This window comes from Arctopsyche grandis, chromosome 4, assembly GCF_051622035.1.
Source record: "Arctopsyche grandis isolate Sample6627 chromosome 4, ASM5162203v2, whole genome shotgun sequence".
Classification (NCBI taxonomy): domain Eukaryota; kingdom Metazoa; phylum Arthropoda; class Insecta; order Trichoptera; family Hydropsychidae; genus Arctopsyche; species Arctopsyche grandis.
The window spans coordinates 1,165,831-1,185,448 of NC_135358.1; the positions used below are offsets into that span (position 1 = coordinate 1,165,831).

A 19,618-nucleotide genomic window follows, 5' to 3' on the forward strand; every position below is an offset into this window, starting at 1 on the left:
CTCTCATACATAATATTTTTACTATATTTCACCTCCCAAAAGTTAAATAAAATAAATAATTTTGAAAGAAATAAACATTGAAAAATTTTATAAATAAGACTTAAACTGAAATAATTTAATGGTAGAAAATATTTTTAAGCTAGTAACGTGTCTGGTTTTTTGAAATTGCCACACTTGGGCAATACCTTGACAACTTTATTCGGCAAATTAGGATTGACCGTTATGATTATGGCCGTTGGTAGTGAAGATACTCCACAAGAACGACACTCTAATAACCAAGTGCCTAAATTATCAGCGACAATTCGAACAATCACAAATCCCTTATTCGGAACTAATATAGTATCCTTTCTCGGAGGATTCAAGAGATTCCTAAAATATATTTTGACATCAATATAAATATTATGCATTATACTTAATATAATTGTAATTTTAAAACATTACCTTTTAATATTGTTGTTGGCATCCAATTTCTTGATATCATCTATAGTAATACCGTTTGTATACACGGGAGAAGTGTACAGAACATACATAGGATTCCCGTGCAAATGAAACGTCTTGGATACATCACTGTGAAATCCTGGAAAAATTACCATTATATAGGGTTATCATATGTACATCCTCCTTTCCCAGACATTTTCCCTTATTGAGGCTGGGTTTTTTAAATAATAATTAATTTTATTACCAATATTAATAACATTTATTTATTAAGTTAGAGCGCCGAACGATGTGCCAAAGGCGCTTTAAAATTCAAAATTAGAACGCCAAAAGCCATTCAAAATTTTAGATTAGAGCGCCAAAGTTCTTTCTAAGGGTGTTTAGAAAAAATTGCCCGAGGGCGCCATCGGATGTAAGGCCAGCACTGCATTTATAGCATGACATATATATTCAAAAAAATTTATGGAAACATAAATTAAGTCAATATACTATACAAATGGGCATAGGAATAAAAAGATGAATAATATAATATTAAAATATATGTATATGAAGTATTTTAGATTTTAAGGCTTTGGCCTGAAACTTTTATACTAACCATGTTGAGTGTTATTTTTCTAATGACCAGGAAATAAATGGTAACCGAAAATTATAATTATATTATTACTAAAACAAATTTTAAGTGGAATTTTATTTACCTTCATCTACAATAATCAATTCCAAAGTAGATTTATGTTCAGCGTCGAGGACATGAACGCATTCCATATCTTTGACTTTCAATTCACTACCGACATTACAAATCGTTCTTTTGATAACATCCTTTGGCTGAGTCAACAATGGAGAATTGGGATACAAGAAGCTTTTACCATTAATCTGTACAGCACTCACTAGTTTGTGATCCATGGCTACAACATACATATAATATGTACATACATACATAAGGACTCGTTATTTACACAATAAATGAATCCGGGAAAGATATGAAAAAGATATAGATCTAAATCAATTTGTTTTATTTACACAACTCTGCTGGATAAAATGGGGGAACCGGCATAGCATCACTCAAATATCTGAACTCGCTGTCGTCGTCGTTGATATTGATAGTGTTTGCATCTATCTGCAAGTACACTGACTGTTCAGCAACTGGAGAAACGGTCACGTCAGCTGGAGTACTTGTAGAATCGTATAAATACTGTCCGGAAATTACTTCCTCAGATATTAGCACCGGCTGTAAACCAATAAAACCATTCAACGCTTTCTAAGTCCCTCGCGATACTAATTTGATTTTTATCTTTGTAAAGTTTATAATACAGTACTAAATCATACACCACTATATCACTTTCACTTGTGTAATATATTGTTACTCTTTAATATAATCTATTTTATACTATAAATCCAAAAGAAATATTATTTTATTATAAATAAATGCAAATATACCTCAACGTTATCGATTGACTCCAATTCGGTGGAGTTTGAACCATCATACATAATTAAGCCATGTTGATGTAAACTTTTGCATTTATTCAATCCGTCTACGTAGAATCCATAGGTAGAAGGACGATTTTTAGCATCCAGTATAAAATCAACTCGTTCGCCTAAAAATTAAATTAAATGTTTATTAATATATATACATATTTATACATAATTCCTGTTTGTTTGCTCCTTCTACAATTCTAGCTGTACTCCAATCTTATCCAAAGTTTAAAGTTTCCTTTTAGAACCTTTAGACCAGTGGTCGCCAACCTATCGAACTTCTTAATTTTAAATCCCACAGACAACAATATGTTATTTTATAAGTGATAAAATTTTAAAATAATGATAAGAGAACTTATATTTTAATAATATCAAATACATGTATTTAGCATAACAAAATTAGTTTAGTTAGATTTTTACAACCTTATTTATGTTTTACACATTTTTTAGTGTGACTTCCTGCTTGTTTGAAATAAGTATACTGATTTTGGCTTCAATTATGTTACTGTAATACGTAGAGCCGTTTTTATTTCAAACCGATATCGGTATCGACTTTTAATTCGGTTCGGTGATCATTGCTCACAAAACGCTCGCCCAAAAGTCACTAAAATCTATATAACGAAACACCTAGCAGCCGACAAGTCCATCATACTAATGATAACTATCATACTAACGAGAATTCGAGTGCCAAATATTCCGTATTCGCGATTTTCATGACAAAAATGGTCTTTTGGGCGATCGCAATGTGCGTAATAATCCAATGATATTTAATTCATGTATATTGAAAAATTAATCAAAATTTACAATTCAAAACTACTCTGACGTCCTTGAAAAAAAATATCAGTCAGAAGAATAAAAAAAAACTGTAATAAAAAGAGCCTTGTAAAAACTACTGGCAATTGATCAAGACAGTAATAACTCTTATAATATGCATGAACTTTACCTAAAAGCAGTGCCGGTTTTAGGGGGGGCTGGGTCGGGCATCGCCCGAGGGCGCCTAGTAAGTCAGGGCGCCACTTGATGCGCTGAAGACGCTTCGAAACTTAAATGAAGAGCGCCGAAGGCGCTACAAAATTTCAGATAAGAACGCTAAAGGCGCCTATAGGCGCCTAAGTTCAAACATTTGTACTCGGCGAATTATATTCATTGGGCGAAGGCGCATTCCTATTTATATTACATTATGCTTATCAAAAAAATTTGTTTCACATTTCACTGTGGCATCCACAGTTTAAATCTTGTGCTATATGACGCTGAGAAATCTTCTGTAACATCACAAACTATTTTCAGCTTCAATATATCGATGGAAGATTCTAACTACTGATCACGTGCAATTATATTCCTTAAAAAAATAATTTGACACATGATGGGAAGCTAAAATAGTGTTACGTACGCCGCGGATTAAGCGAATAGAATCCCAGAGACTATGGACCGTTTAAGGGTTATCTGTTAACGGATTAACTAAGTGCTTGCACTTAGACCAACGGATATCTGTTATCGGATTAACTAAGTGCTTGCACTTACTTCCAGGATTATATCTGGACTCTAAGTGCATTTAGGCTAAACAATGACCGTTATTAGTCCTTTCTCAGAATCGGTACGGGGAGACCCAATGTCGTGGAAATACATATCCGAATACGTGACTATACAACAGGTAAACAGATTAGACGTCCTGAGAGATCTACCCTTTATAAGGCGGTACGTAGGCGATATCATGTCATTCTGGACTGAGCACTGCCAGTGCGTGTATCTCCTTAATCATCAATAAATCCTGTGAAACGACTGTTGGCCTTTTACTTGGATCCTCCACCCACCCTTACGCAACAATAGTAAGTTTCAGCTAAAGATTTAGCAGTAGAATTACAAATATAGTCGGTATTTAAACAATTAAAAAGTGAAACGGCAATTTGACGAAAATACACAAAACGAGTTAATCATTTGTCCTGAGAAATAGTTAGAGGTCGAGTTTTTTAATCCTCTCTTAATCCTTAACATTTGTGTCGATGAAACAAAGATTCGAGCAGTTGAACGAATATTCAAAGACGTGGGGTTTTTTTGTATTTTGTAAACAATCTAAAGAGAAAGAAACGAACTTCGTAAATATTGTGCCAATCTTCAAATTAAGCTCACCACGAATTCAAAATCTGATATCATTAGTTATGAGCTTTGAGATGAACTTATTAGTTAAAAAGCCTATCTTTCAAATAAAAGGTAAAACTAATCCACTCGTTGTATTAAATTTCATAAAACAACATTTACAAGAATTATATCCGAACATTTGGGTTGCTATGCGAATTTTGTTGACATTGCCTATAACTGTAGCAAGTGGTGAACGTAGTTTTTCGAAACTTATATTAATTAAAACTTATCCCTGGTCTACGGTGTCGCAAAATAGACTTTCCAGTTTGGGAACTCAGTCTATTAAAAATGATAGAAAATGATCGCTGAAAATCTTGATTTTTCAGTTTTAATTAAAGATTTTGCCAAAAAACTGGCTCGGAAAGTTCACTTCTGAAATATAATTTTATTAATTTGTTTATGTATTTTTAACTCCCCAATGGGGTTAGGAAACCTTGTTAACCACCTTTCTGCCGGTCCCAAGCCCGGATAAAGGAGGATGGTAACCCATTTTTTAATTTTTTTACCAGGGGGCGCTTAGAAAAAAATTGTCCGAGGGTGCCATAGGGTGTAAGGCTGGCACTGCTTAAAAGTATACATAATGCTGCGTACGGACCAAACCAACGACGATTTTGGGCCAACGTTTTAACCAGCAGGATAAAACCAGTAGCGTACAAAATATCGAAATAAAAATTAAATTTAAAAATTGAAATTAAATATCAAAATTAAAACTATTATTATTATATTAAAATTAAATTCAAATATCAAAATAAAATTATTTTGATATTTGAATAAATTTAAATAAATTTTCGAGATTGACCTAAAATTAGATCATCAACAATCACATACAAGTAATCCTCGACTTTTGTTTGTCGAAGATGTTTTGACTTACGAAGATACGCACTAAGATCGAAAAAAAAATCAAAGAATTATTATTTTTACTTCCCCGTAATGCGCAGTTACTGAGAATATCTCATGTATTAGTATGGGTGACCGAGCGATGGTCGCAATCCGGTGCGTTGTCGGCATATCAATCGAATTTTTTTTAGTCTTCAATTGTTTCTCTCGTCGAAATAAATCAATTAATCATTTCAGAGGTAAAATTTATCGGATAATGTCTTCAATTGTTTCTCTCGTCGAAATAAATCAAATAATTAAATCCATCTCAGAGGTAAAATTTATCGGATAATGTGTGATTATTAATTTTATTTCGACGAAAGACAAAAAAACCCTTTGACAAATCACCGAAATTTTTTTTGTTAAATGTTTCATCGATGGCGGAAACACAGTGACGACAAAATATCGTGACGACTTTTAATAAGAAATAACAACAAGGTTTTTTCGCTCGTAATCAGAGAAATTATAATATTTCTCTGGTTGTAATGCGTATCGTCGTAATTCAAAACATTGTTGTAATTCAAAACATCAACGATGATCTAATTTAAGCTCAATCTCGCTCTTTAGCTTAATTTTGATATTTAATTTCGATTTTTTAATTTAATTTTTATTTCGATATTTTGTACGCTACTGGTTTTAAAAGTTGGCCCAAAATCGTCGTTTGTTTGGTGCGTACGGACCATAAGTCGAAGGTTCATATTTTTTCAAACCACCTTAAGTTTGTCATGAAGCAGAATCATTGATGGGTGTCAACAATTGCTCACCTGCTGTCAATACTAATAATGACGCCTCTTCTATGAGAGAATAGGGCATGCTACAGTATCAATATTATTAACAGTTTCACGCGTATCAAACTCCGTATTGATAGTGTAAAAGGTTAGTATCCTGATAATTAGTAGTGTATCCGAGTTGTTTTGTAATCGACGATACTAAAATCACGATCCGTATTGATTGTGTAGCATGCGCCAATGATTTTGAATTGAAAAGCAATTGACATTACTTTTACAATTCCATTGATCAAAAACGAAAGTTACTATGAAAATTCTCTACAACGCCATTGATAGGAAATTTTGCAAAACACCTCTTTTACTCGCTCTTCACGGTGTGGTAACTGTTAATTTATATTTATATTTATATTTTTCATATTAATCGTAAAATTTTAGCATATTATTCTTTAAATTAATTGAAGTGAATGCACCTACATATATGTATTTATTATTCAAATAGGGAAATTTTGTACTAACGAAAACTCTAGTGCTAGATGTTCCGTGATCGAGATTTTAGTGATCGCTTTTTGGTGAATAATCTGTTTACCATATATGTATAATACATATCTAGTAATGAATAATTTCTCTTCCGTCCTAAAAGTAATAATAAATAAGACAGACTTACTCTTAGGACAATCGGTTTAGAAAACGTATACTAAACCAGAGTCAACTTCAAACTGATTTCCGATCATACTTTTTCTTTTCTTTTCTTTTTTTTTTACATATATACCAGGAAGGCCTTACAGGTAAACCCCAATGCGCCTTCCTGGCCAATTACAAATTACAATTACAATGCAGCATTTTTATATAAATCACTGAATTACGAGACACTGAAAAACTCGCAAATCAATGAGACATCTATCAATTTGTACAAAAACTTATTTATTGCACATTAATTAATAACAAATTATAGGTGACATATCGTATAGCAGGGATTTTAGCCATTTTTTTCCGGGAACCGTTTCAACAATGAAATCAGAGAAAATTGGCAAACTCTGATAGAGAAACGATCAACCTGAAGTCACAAATCCAGGTCTAACCAACAGCATACTCTGAAAAATTCATTTTCATTCGAGGCCCGGCCCTGGGAACAAACCTGGCCCCTTCTCGACGCTAAGCAGAAGCTTAACGACCGAGCTATGCTGCTGGCTAAATTAAATACTAAATTACAAACGTTGAAGAGAATTATAAATGACATGATAGAAAATAGTGATAATAAAAACGCTACAGTTATTGGCTACGATATATGTATGTAGTTACTATTCGCTTAAACTAAAACAATAACCAACGACAAAATTACATATTTCTACCAGTTTTTCGTGAACATGAGCACCATCTTATGGTGCGTACGCACCAAGCCAACGAACGGCCCACAGGCCAACTTTTAAAACCAGTAGCGTACAAAATATCGAAATAAAAATTAAATTTAAAAATTGAAATTAAATATCAAAATTAAAACTATTATTATTATATTAAAATTAAATTCAAGTATCAAAATAAAATTATAATCATTATATTAAAATTAAAATTAAATATTGAAAGTTAAAACAGAACATGCACAATTTAAATAAATTTTCGAGATTGACCTAAAATTAGATCATCAACAATCACATACAGGTAATCCTCGACTTTTGTTTGTCGAAGATATTTTGACTTACGAAGATACGCACTAAGATCGAAAAAAAATCAAAGAATTATTATTTTTACTTCCCTGTAATGCGCAGTTACTGAGAATATATCATGTATTAGTATGTGTGATCCAATGATTTTTGCTAACCCGGGGTGTTGTCGGTCACATCAAACGGATTTTTTTATTCTTCAATTGTTTCTCTCGTCGAAATAAATCAAGTAATTAAATCATTTCAGAGGTAAAATTTATCGGATAATGTGTGATTATTAATTTTATGACACATGAGCACCATCTTATTATATTATTAACATGAGCACCATCTTATATATGTATATATATCATCCTTTTGGTTAATTGGCTAATTTTAACCTCTTGAAAGCAATCTTACCGAGTCATCACAACATCAAACGTGTAAAAAAGCCCCAGTCATTCTTACTAATTGAGGTGAAAATATCAATTAAATTTACAATCAACTAAACAATAAAAGCCGACGATCGAAAATCCATTCAAAGATGACCGTATGGCGAAAGTTTCGATAACAGAATGAAAAGTGAGAGTATTACAATAACGACAATGGCGTATTTTACCGGACAAGCTGCTTATGGCAGAGGCGTTTTGAAAATGGTGTACTTGACCTTTAGACAAATCTCGAAAGTGGAATTTTTAACAGCCGCAAAATACGACACGGTGAATTACCCACCTGGATGCAATAAAAACGATTCGACGACGGCTGGTTTCACCGGTCTGCCGTCTGATGAGAGGATGGTCATTTGATGATTCTGCAGGCTGATCATTATCGGACAATCGAGGGGAATGGCGTTGATGACTCTGACGCGGTACCTTGACCCGCCGTTGACAAAAAATCTGAAACCGTTCCAAATACACATATCTACATTGAGAAAAAATAAATTAAAATGACACACAATCCATCATGAACTTTCTTCTACGATCCGATCAATTTCGATAGATCGCTATGGTCTAGGGTAGACTTTCTCTTTCAACAAAATCAGGTGTCTGTATTACTATTGTACAACTTAAAAAAGTGAAAATTCAAATCGAATCTACTATACATATGTAGATGCTCATTCTTGTTCGGTTCGCGCTTACTCTTTTATATTATTCTGTGAAATTTTAAATTGAATAAAACATTATTGCTTTATAAAGTAAGAGTAGAATAATTGTTTAATTTTTCTGATATTAATTTCACATCGCTTCGAAAAAGGCCGTCACGATAAAATAACAATATGAATCTAATATCAGGAATGATCATGTTAAAAAAAATTTCATATAGCATATACATTGTCTGTTTTACATATTACTTGTAAACAAAGCTCGAAATGGAAATTTTCACGAATAGGAGCGCTCGATAATTTTCAAAACATGCTTTTAATTTTTTATCAAATATATAATATGTGTCTGTGTGAGATAACGCTCGCCGTACTATAATAATCGTTTCGATTCGACTTGTAAAACACTGTCAACAAAAAGTACATAATAATAACAGATGATCGAAAATCTTCTATATATATATATATATATACTGTTTGCTACCAATGTTTCCTCTAGGGAAATACTTCTCTGAGCATTTATCGCCATCTATTGAAAATTTATTTAGTTAATTAATTGATTTTTCTATTGGTGTTTTATATTGTTTATATGTAGGTAGGTAGGTAGTTTTTACCTTTTTTTCATATTAACAATTAAATATAAATATCAAATTCAATATATTCAAGAGCTTAATTTAATTTAGAGATAACAGATGACTTAATATAATAATAAAATATTATCCTTATTCAATATATACATATACATATACAAGTAAATTTCGGATGTTTGAGAACGTCTGGTGTAGAATATGAGCAATGGGTCAATGTTCGAAGAAGAGTATCTTCAAAAGTCCTTATATGCACATACATACTTATGTTTATGTATAAATGTATTCATAATAGATCAACATTTTTGCTTGTGATGATTCTCAAATGAATAATTACCGATTTTCTCATCAGAGGGACTTGCAAGACTGAACAATTTAAAAATGTTGGTTCCTTTAGTAATTCAGTTGTAATAAGAAGCGGACAATTTAATAGAAATAAATCGAATTTGTTGCAAGTTCATAGAAATACCGATTGTCGGCCTCAAAACTGAAATCTTTGGAAAAACGAAATGGACTTGTAAATTCGAAGGCCCAAAATATTATTAAACAAAAAACCAAAAATTAACCTTTAATACAATCGAAACCTTTTTTAAAATTTTAAAACATTCTCCAACAAAATTAGGATGGTTTATCTCTTGATTTTGTTCAGTAAAATTTTTAGCTAAGATCGAAAAATTCTAAAGTCATATTTTATTCGGGGATTTGGATTATCGCAGTAATGACCAATACGTACCTACATATATTTTTATAACTACATATTATATTATAACAAAATAAAGTGAAAGTAAATATATATGTATGTATGTATGTATTGAGGTAAACCAGTCGCTCTTCTATCCACCGAGAATATTGTTCCGTTTTTCTCTTGACATTGACTTTGAGGATCCGACGTGAAAGAGAAATCTCTTCACCAGTGTAGGTCACTGACGAATCTACCTCCTCACTTTTTCTTTCATTCTGACAATAAAATTGGTAAGAAAAACGGTTTTCTACATTCTGAAGGAGCTCATTAAAATAAATTGGAAAGACGCCATCTAAATCTAGTTAGCAATACAATTTGTAGACTGTTAAATGAACCTAATAAAATTTTGCTATTATCGAGAGTCGGGATATAAACATTTCTCTTTGAAATTGTTATTTACTATTGACTTTCATATGTACATATGTATTCTTCGTAGTAAAATTTTATGAATAAACCACTCATTGATAATATTAATAAATCTATGAAAGAAAGTATGTCAAATAAAACACAAACCTTCTAAAATCGTTTGAGTTTCCATCGTGGCCATCGATCATTAAATTTACTGGAGTAGTACTTTCAAAACCGGAAGTTCCTGCAGACACGAGGACAACATCCTCGCCACTCCTGTCGTGGTCGTATAGTGAGGAAGCCGGTTCTAAAGGAGCTGGTTGTTTCACGACAAGTGAACCAAAAAGTCCATCCAATTGTTGCGATACTGAAAACGGTAAATATGTACGATGATTTCGGTTTCAAAACGTCTCGACTTCTCGAAAGACAATAATTACTAGAGCGTAATAAATGTGTCAGTGCTGTTTGATGTCTTTCCCTTCTTAAAGCTGAGCACTTTGAGCAATAATTGTTGAATATTGTTAAATATTCCAGATTCTGTTTGATTTTCAACTGAAAGACTTTCATATTAAATCATCGATTATATATAAGTATATCACCGTTAGACAATTTTAAGGTAGTTTTAGCAAACAATAATTGAATTCACACATGTAATACATACTTTACTACTACATCTGGTAATATAAAAATTGTTACAGTAATTGGCCAGTCCTGATACAGTAGTTGGCCACTTGGATTTTTAAGTTTGAAAATAACATTTACGAGTGCATTTTTTTTTACTAAAATATTGCTTTTGTTCAATGCTATTTGATAAGAGTATGAGACTACTGTTTATTTGGATATGTATATTATTAACCCTTTGAATGCTTACCAACGCCGATCGGCGTTTTGCCAACTAGTCCATGGGCCTGAAGAACGCCCACAGGCGGTTTATTTTGAGCATGTACAGAGTAAACAAGAATACTACCCGCTATGCCTTTGCAGGTAGCATTGAAAAAAAATGCATTGAAAATGGGTCGTCTAATCCGTGTCATTTATTTGTGATCGTTTATTAACACTGGTTTACACTGAAATTTCTGAATTTATAACCGTAGCAGAATTTCCCGATGGAAATCCCTAACTGCCGAGTATTTTAGATTGTGGCTTGGCATTTAGATTGTGAGCATTACATTTTAACAACAACGAAGAAGATGGAACTAGTTTTGGAAAAATACATTCATTAATAGACTTCTTTTGTTTATTCTATATTGTTGCAAGATATAAATATTAGATAGTCTAAACACACCTTTACAAAACTCGGAATCCTCAGCGGTAGTTATCTAGGGTTTGTTTGGATTAGCTCCAATTCTTATACCTTGGATTTCTAAATCATTCTAGTTGGAAATGTTGGCAAAATTTTCACCATGGCAGGCTTTCAACAGAAAACAGAGAAATGTAATATTAATAGAAGTGGCTTTAGGTGTTCTTTTGTTGTCAAGTGACATTCTGTCCACGGACAGATCTAAATAATTTTAGCATCAGTCGTATTTGACGCTTGGTGCTCGACGTATGTCCGATAAAAACTTCTATGTTTGTTTATATTACTCGCAAGATGGGCAAGCATCGGTAAAAATTGCACAATACATTCAAAAACACACAATAAACAACATGGGATACATTTTTATAAGTAAATTGATCCGATTGTATTCCGCGCGATGTAGCGTATTTATAGAGACGTACCGCGTAAAATTGACAACAATTATTTATTCAAAAGGGCCCCTCTATTCTTATTACATCTCTCTGACAGAAAAGACTTCAGCACTCAAAGAGTTATAGTAACATTAATGACAATTTTTTTCTCAGAAAACTCAAAAATGAGAAGCACTGTGTTGTACTGTTGAGTTAACAATACGCACCTCTTCTCTAAGCAGCTCTAATAAAATTACCACATCTCAAAACAAGTTTAGTGAAAAATATGTACCTGAATGTGCATGGTAAAAGTGGGTTCCAACATCGTTTGCTCTAAAGGCGTATGAGAAGCTGGTCCCACTAGTTATTGGACACTGGGTCACCATGGGCACCCCATCCATAAAAGGACTTCCTCTTTGATCAATCCCATGCCAATGCATAGAAATTTCACCCCCTTGTAACTTATTGAGCACATTCACGATCACCAAATCGTTTAGACACACTTGGATTGGAGGACCAGGCACCTGTCCGTTGATTGCCAAGACGGCCTTCTCGTTCAGGTACACCAATTCTACCTTGAAATCGAAGAGACATCGTTTCGGTTTTTGGCCGAATTTGCAAGGGCGAGCACAGTTTTTAGAATCTGCAAAATAAATGACAAAAAACTTTCTGATTTATTGATTGCCTTAAATATAATATGCGAAATTTCGACATTTCCGTTTTAATTATGCAAATATTAACCATTACTCTGCGTGTTCTAATATGAGTGTTCAAGGTTTGTATTTCTCAATCCAAAATTTATAAGAAACGCAAGGCTAATGTGTCCACTCACTCACTCACTCACTCCTCTAGACATTTCTTCACAAATATATATTTTTTAAAATAAATTAACACGTTTGAATTTAGTGATGAAAATATTTACCTGAAATTTTACTATTAGAATATCCGTAAGTGTGAACCGAAACGGTGTCTATTGAAGCGTCTCCCCATATTCCAGCATTTCCTAACACTCCCATAAGACATATTAGGATTCTGGTAGAAATTCTCATATTTTCACGCAATTTTCCGTCTTCAAAAGCTATATAAAAGTATATTTTTTTCAAATTCTACACTTGAACAAGATTGTTGTTTTAATTTGGGAACTAAACTAAATCAAAGCGTATAACACAATTCCCAATGCAATCTTTTCACGGGAGAACCGAACGAGCACGTTCACTCGACGAAAGGAAAATGATAAATAAATAATACAGCACGAGTCAGTAGCCGAGTAGTTAAACCGGTATACACTCGAGCATTTTTTTTAATAATGCTCCACGTTCACCTTCAGTACATTTTCCACGGTGAAGAAAAAATATCGAACGGTCATAAAAAACAGCGAAAATTTCATTTTAGTGATAATGACGAAAATAGGAATCATATAATGGGTCTAATATATCATAATATGATTGCTATATAAACTAAATATCATTATTATTAACTGACTAGTGTTGTATCCGATGAAATATCATCGCATGGGTGTTGGCATATTATGTTATTAAATTTAAAAAAATTAAAAGAAATGTGTCGGTCCTATGTTCGATCCGCACGCGGTCGTATTTTTTTCAAATACGTTTTAAATATATTTAATTTAATTTTTAATATTTAATATTTATATTTAATTGTTTAATTTGAAAAAAATGGCAAAAACTACCTACATAAATATAAACAATATAAAACACCAATAGAAAAAATAAATAAATTAATAAATTTTCAATAGATGGCGGTAAATGCTCAGAGAGTTAGCGGCGTCTATTATCCTAGAGGAAAATGGGTAGTAAGCAGTATATATAGAAGATTTTTTCTTTTGTTATTCTATTCGTACATTTTGTTGGCAGTAGTTAAGCTGTGACGTACATATTTATTTATAATCGAAACGACTATTATAGTACGGCGAGCGTTAATCGAGGTTCAACTCGTAATCGCGTTTCTAAAAGTCAGTGAAAAATGAATTAATTGTTTTGCATGTTTTCGTTTATAGATTCGTTTATAGAGTCGTTTATAAATTGATGCGATATCGAAGAGATGTTAAAAATTATATATAGTATCAGTAGGTACATATATCACGCCAATCAGTTGGTATATTAAGGTCTGTTCATACTTAACAGCACTGCACGGCTTCAGCACTGCACGACTCCGTTTCAAATGTCATTTTATTACATTTCTATTCATATCTACCTACACGTCGCGGTCACGTCACGCTTATATCACTTTGGTCGAGTGCAAGGCAAAATCGGCTTACTTATACATTACAGGCCATGACGATACGGCGCAATATTGCTTACGTCGTATTGTCGAGTACTTACAATATGAATGCATACACGTGCATTCGTAGCTACGCGTCAGAATACAAGTCAGCAAAAATGTTTCGGCGTTTATCGAACGAAAAATTATGTATAATCGCGTTGTTGTTGGAAGAAGAAGCTCAAGAAGGCAATAAAAAAGCACGGAGGCGTTTTGATGTGCATCCCATGTTAAAAAATAGAAAAATGGAAGGAGAGTTTGGACACTGTGTAGGCGGGGGTGTAACGTGTTGACCGTATCCCTGCCTAACGAAACACTGTTGTGCTTGTTTTATAAAGTTTTATTGTTTGCCTATGGTTGTACAAAGGTATTATATTTGGGCAAAAGTATGTCGTTCAGCGGTCTCTGGATATGGTAGAGTGTCGCTGGCTCGGCATTCAGCTATGTTCAGAAGGTCTCTGGATGCGGCAGTGTGTTGCTGGCTCGTCGTTCGGCTATGTTCGGAAGGTCTCTGGATACGACAGTGAGTTGCTGGCTCGTCCGGCTGGTTGATCTTCCAAGTCCGCGTAGTGTAGTGGTGGCTGGTCAGGAGCTGTATGTCGACTGGTCTGCTGCTGTGTGTCGACGCTTGCTGCTGTGGGTCGACTGGTCTGGTGCTGTGTGTCGACGCTTGCTGCTGTGGGTCGTGTGGCGTTGTTTGGGTTGTACCTCCTTTTATAGTGTTTCTGGAATCACCTGACCCATGGTGGTGGTTTGTTGATGCGTAAGCGAGGAATTTACTTTTGTCGAGGGGTAGAATTTTCTGGAACGATTGGCGCCGTTCCGCTCGATGTAGTTTAATGGTGGCGGCGTGTTTCGACCGTTTTGGTTCCGCTCGACTGGTAGGGGCGTTCCGCTTGATTTTAATATAATGGCTGCAGGTGTGCGTCGTCTGGGTTTCGTTCCGCTCGAGTGTGAGGGGTGGAACATTCTCGAAGGATTTGGCACCGTTCCGCTTGAGTTGGATTTGGCACCGTTCCGCTTGAGTTTAATATAATGGCTGCAGGTGTGCGTCGTCTGGGTTTCGTTCCGCTCGAGTGTGAGGGGTGGAACATTCTCGAAGGAACTGGCGATTGATTCCAAGAAGTGCACGTGTTGTGTACGTGTGGTGAGTTCTGCAAGGAATGTGGTTTGTTGTTGTGGAATATTCTCGAATGTTTCGATGACGATGACGATGACGAGATTCCTACAACTGTATAAGGAGCTTGTGGATGATGACAAAATTTTTTTAAATATTTCCGTAAAAAATTTTAATTTTTTTTAAATATTTGCGCCAAAACCATGTCGAAAGATTGAACAGCTGTCAACTGTCACTATCGATAATTGGTCCAAAACAGCAAAGCGGCAGACTCATGGCACGTAATTCGCGTGTATATTTCCACGATGGCCAAAAAAACGGATACGATACGTTGACGGATGTTGCTGTAAGGTATGAACAGTAAATGTTGGGTACTGCTGTAAGCCTGCCGTGGTGTAAACGTGACGGTTGGTATGAATATACCTGTAGGAATCTCGTCATAGTCATCGTCATCGAAACATTCGAGAATATTCCGCAACAACAAACCACATTCCTTGCGGAACTCACACACGTAAACAAACATTCCCGAAAACCAGACGTCGCACACCTGCAACCATTATATTAAACTCAAGCGGAACGCCCCTACCAGTCGAGTGGAACCAAAACGGTCGAAACACGCCGCCACCATTAAACCACATCGAGCGGAACGGCGCCAATCATTCCAGAAAATTCTACGCCTCGACAAAAGTGCATTCCTCGTTCACGCATCAACAACCACATGCGCTTACGCATCAACAACCACTTCCATCAATCGTTCCAGAAAATTCTACGCCTCGACAAAAGTGCATTCCTTTCTTACGCATCAACAAACCACCACCATCGGTCAGGCGATTCCAGAAACACTATAAAAGGAGGTACAACCCAAACAACGCCAGTCGACCCACAGCAGCAAGCGTCGACACACAGCAACAGACCAGTCGACCCACAGCAGCAAGCGTCGACATACAGCTCCTGACCAGCCACCACTACACTACGCGGACTTGGAAGATCAACCAGCCGGACGAGCCAGCAACACACTGCCGTATCCAGAGACCTTCCGAACATAGCCGAACACCGAGCCAGCAACACACTGCCGCATCCAGAGACCTTCTGAACATAGCTGAATGCCGAGCCAGCGACACTCTACCATATCCAGAGACCGCTGAACGACATACTTTTGCCCACAAATACCATACCTTTGTACAACCATAGGCAAACAATAAAACTTTATAAAACTAGCACAACAGTGTTTCGTTAGGCCGGGATACGGTCAACACATCGCTACCCCGCCTACATACCCATAAAAAATGTACCAAAGAATACTTTTCGTACGGCCGGATACCTGCTGAAGTCGGTACGTGCCGACTAGGTATGAACAGACCTTAAAGTGGCTGGTTTAGGGGTCGAGCTTCTTCCTTTGGAAGGTCACGCCCTGTACCTGTTTAGTGGTCAACTTTACTTTCTCTGGGGGTCCTGTTTTGTATTTTAGTTACGCTCGATTTTGCACAATTTTTTTGCAAAAATTTTTGTACAATGTTTACAATACATGCATTTTTGGTGCGTAGTACATATGTACGTGTTTACCATGTATTCCTATGTAGGAATCTCGTCGTCGTCATCGTCATCGAAACCTTCGAGAATATTCCGCAACAACAAAATACATCGAGCGGAACAGCGCCAAGCATTCCAGAAAATACTACGCCTCGACGAAAGCAAATTCCCCTTGTACGCATCAATAACTAAATGCTCGTACAACCACTTCCATCAAGCATTCCAGAAAATACTACGCCTCGACAAAAGTGCATTCCTCTTGTACGCATCAACAACTAAATGCTCGCACGCATCAATAACCACTTCCATCAAGCGTTCCAGAAAATTCTACGCCTCGACAACAGTGCATTCCTTTCTTACGCATCAACAAACCACCACCATCGGTCAGGCGATTCCAGAAACACTATAAAAGGAGGTACAACCCAAACAACGCCAGTCGACCCACAGCAGCAAGCGTCGACATACAGCTCCTGACCAGCCACCACTACACTACGTGGACTTGGAAGATCAACCAGCCGGACGAGCCAGCAACACACTGCCGTATCCAGAGACCTTCCGAACATAGCCGAACAACGAGCCAGCAACACATTGTACCCCGCCTACATTGGTGACCCCGACGTGATCTACGCAACCTTCTGATCATTCAACAGTGCTGTCAACACACATGTACCCCGCCTACATTGGTACTACCCCGACGTGATCTACGCAACCTTCTGATCATCCAACAGCGCTGTCAACACACATCGCTACCCCGCCTACATTGGTGACCCCATCTTTGAACTACGCAGCCTTCATAGCAGTCAACAGCGCAGTCAACACGGCAGCCCACAGTGCAGCCTCCACAACAACCAACAGCCGCCACGACAGCAGCCCACAGCGCAGCCTACATAGCAGCCCACAGCGCAGCCTACATAGCAGCCCACATCGCAGCCTACATAGCAGCCCACAGCGCAGCCTACATAGCAGCCCACATCGCAGCCTACATAGCAGCCCACATCGCAGCCTACATAGTAGCCCACATCGCAGCCTACATAGCAGCCCACATCGCAGCCTACATAGCAGCCCACATCGCAGCCTACAAAGCAGCCAACAAACGCCACGACAAGGCAACAGCCAGAAGCCTTCACGCAACCGCAAGCTTCGAACAACCAACGTTCTTCACGCAAGACCCGCTGTCGAGACAACTAACTCCAGCACAACCAACGAAGACCAGCACTCAACGCACTTCGTCAACCAACGTTCTTCACGCAAGATCCGCTGTCGAGACAAATAACTCCAGCACAACCAACGAAGACCAGCACTCAACGCACTTCGTCAACCAACGTTCTTCACGCAAGATCCGCTGTCGAGACAACTAACTCCAGCACAACCAACGAAGACCAGCACTCAACGCACTTCGTCAACCAACGTTCTTCACGCAAGATCCGCTGTCGAGACAACTAACTCCAGCACAACCAACGAAGACCAGCACTCAACGCACTTCGTCAACCAACGTTCTTCACGCAAGATCCGCTGTCGAGACAACTAACTCCAGCACAACCAACGAAGACCAGCACTCAACGCACTTCGTCAACCAACGTTCTTCACGCAAGACCCGCTGCCGAGACAACTAACTCCAGCACAACCAACGAAGACCAGCACTCAACGCACTTCGTCAACCAACGTTCTTCACGCAAGATCCGCTGTCGAGACAACTAACTCCAGCACAACCAACGAAGACCAGCACTCAACGCACTTCGTCAAACAACGTTCTTCACGCAAGACCCGCTGCCGAGACAACTAACTCCAGCACAACCAACGAAGACCAGCACTCAACGCACTTCGTCAACCAACGTTCTTCACGCAAGACCCGCTGCCGAGACAACTAACTCCAGCACAACCAGCAAAACAGTCACGCGAATGACTCCACGCAGAACACAACAGCCTGCACAACAGCACCATCCAAGCCATCACAAACCTTCACTACCAACGCAGCTCGCCCAAAATAAGCAACCTGGTAGAGAACAAGACTTGGACCGGCATGCAACACAAGACCCGCTGTTGAGACAACTTTCTCCAGCACAACCGGACAAACAACGACGCCATCGAGTCAATAGACTCCAACACATCAAGATTCCCACAAAATCACACACATCGCTAACACTCACCGGAGAGCCATGTAGGAATCTCGTCGTCGTCATCGTCATCGAAACCTTCGAGAATATTCCGCAACAACAAAATACATCGAGCGGAACAGCGCCAAGCATTCCAGAAAATACTACGCCTCGACGAAAGCAAATTCCCCTTGTACGCATCAATAACTAAATGCTCGTACAACCACTTCCATCAAGCATTCCAGAAAATACTACGCCTCGACAAAAGTGCATTCCTCTTGTACGCATCAACAACTAAATGCTCGCACGCATCAATAACCACTTCCATCAAGCGTTCCAGAAAATTCTACGCCTCGACAACAGTGCATTCCTTTCTTACGCATCAACAAACCACCACCATCGGTCAGGCGATTTCAGAAACACTATAAAAGGAGGTACAACCCAAACAACGCCAGTCGACCCACAGCAGCAAGCGTCGACATACAGCTCCTGACCAGCCACCACTACACTACGCGGACTTGGAAGATCAACCAGCCGGACGAGCCAGCAACACACTGCCGTATCCAGAGACCTTCCGAACATAGCCGAACAACGAGCCAGCAACACACTGCCGCATCCAGAGACCTCTGAACGACAGAGACCGCTGAACGACATACTTTTGCCCACAAATACCATACCTTTGTACAACCATAGGCAAACAATAAAACTTTATAAAACTAGCACAACAGTGTTTCGTTAGGCCGGGATACGGTCAACACTTACCTACCCCGCCTACACCTACATTTGTTATTTTGAAAATAGATCCGTAGAGCATGTGGAAGACGAGATTGGTGAAATACAAAAACAAAATTCCAGTGGTAAATTATATGTAC

The 19,618-nt window shown here is 37.3% G+C and overlaps 1 protein-coding gene across 1 annotated transcript; it reads right to left on the reverse strand.

Annotated features, from left to right (window-relative positions):
- Window positions 1–134: 134 nt before the first annotated feature.
- Window positions 135–12,742, reverse strand: LOC143910307 (uncharacterized). Its single transcript, XM_077428718.1, has 9 exons — window positions 12,649–12,742; window positions 12,019–12,369; window positions 10,224–10,425; window positions 8,015–8,178; window positions 1,870–2,027; window positions 1,453–1,660; window positions 1,131–1,337; window positions 442–577; window positions 135–369 (listed from the first exon to the last, which is right to left on the reverse strand). The coding sequence occupies exons 1-9, from the start codon at window positions 12,740–12,742 to the stop codon at window positions 135–137; spliced, it is 1,755 nt and encodes a 584-aa protein (XP_077284844.1).
- Window positions 12,743–19,618: the final 6,876 nt, after the last annotated feature.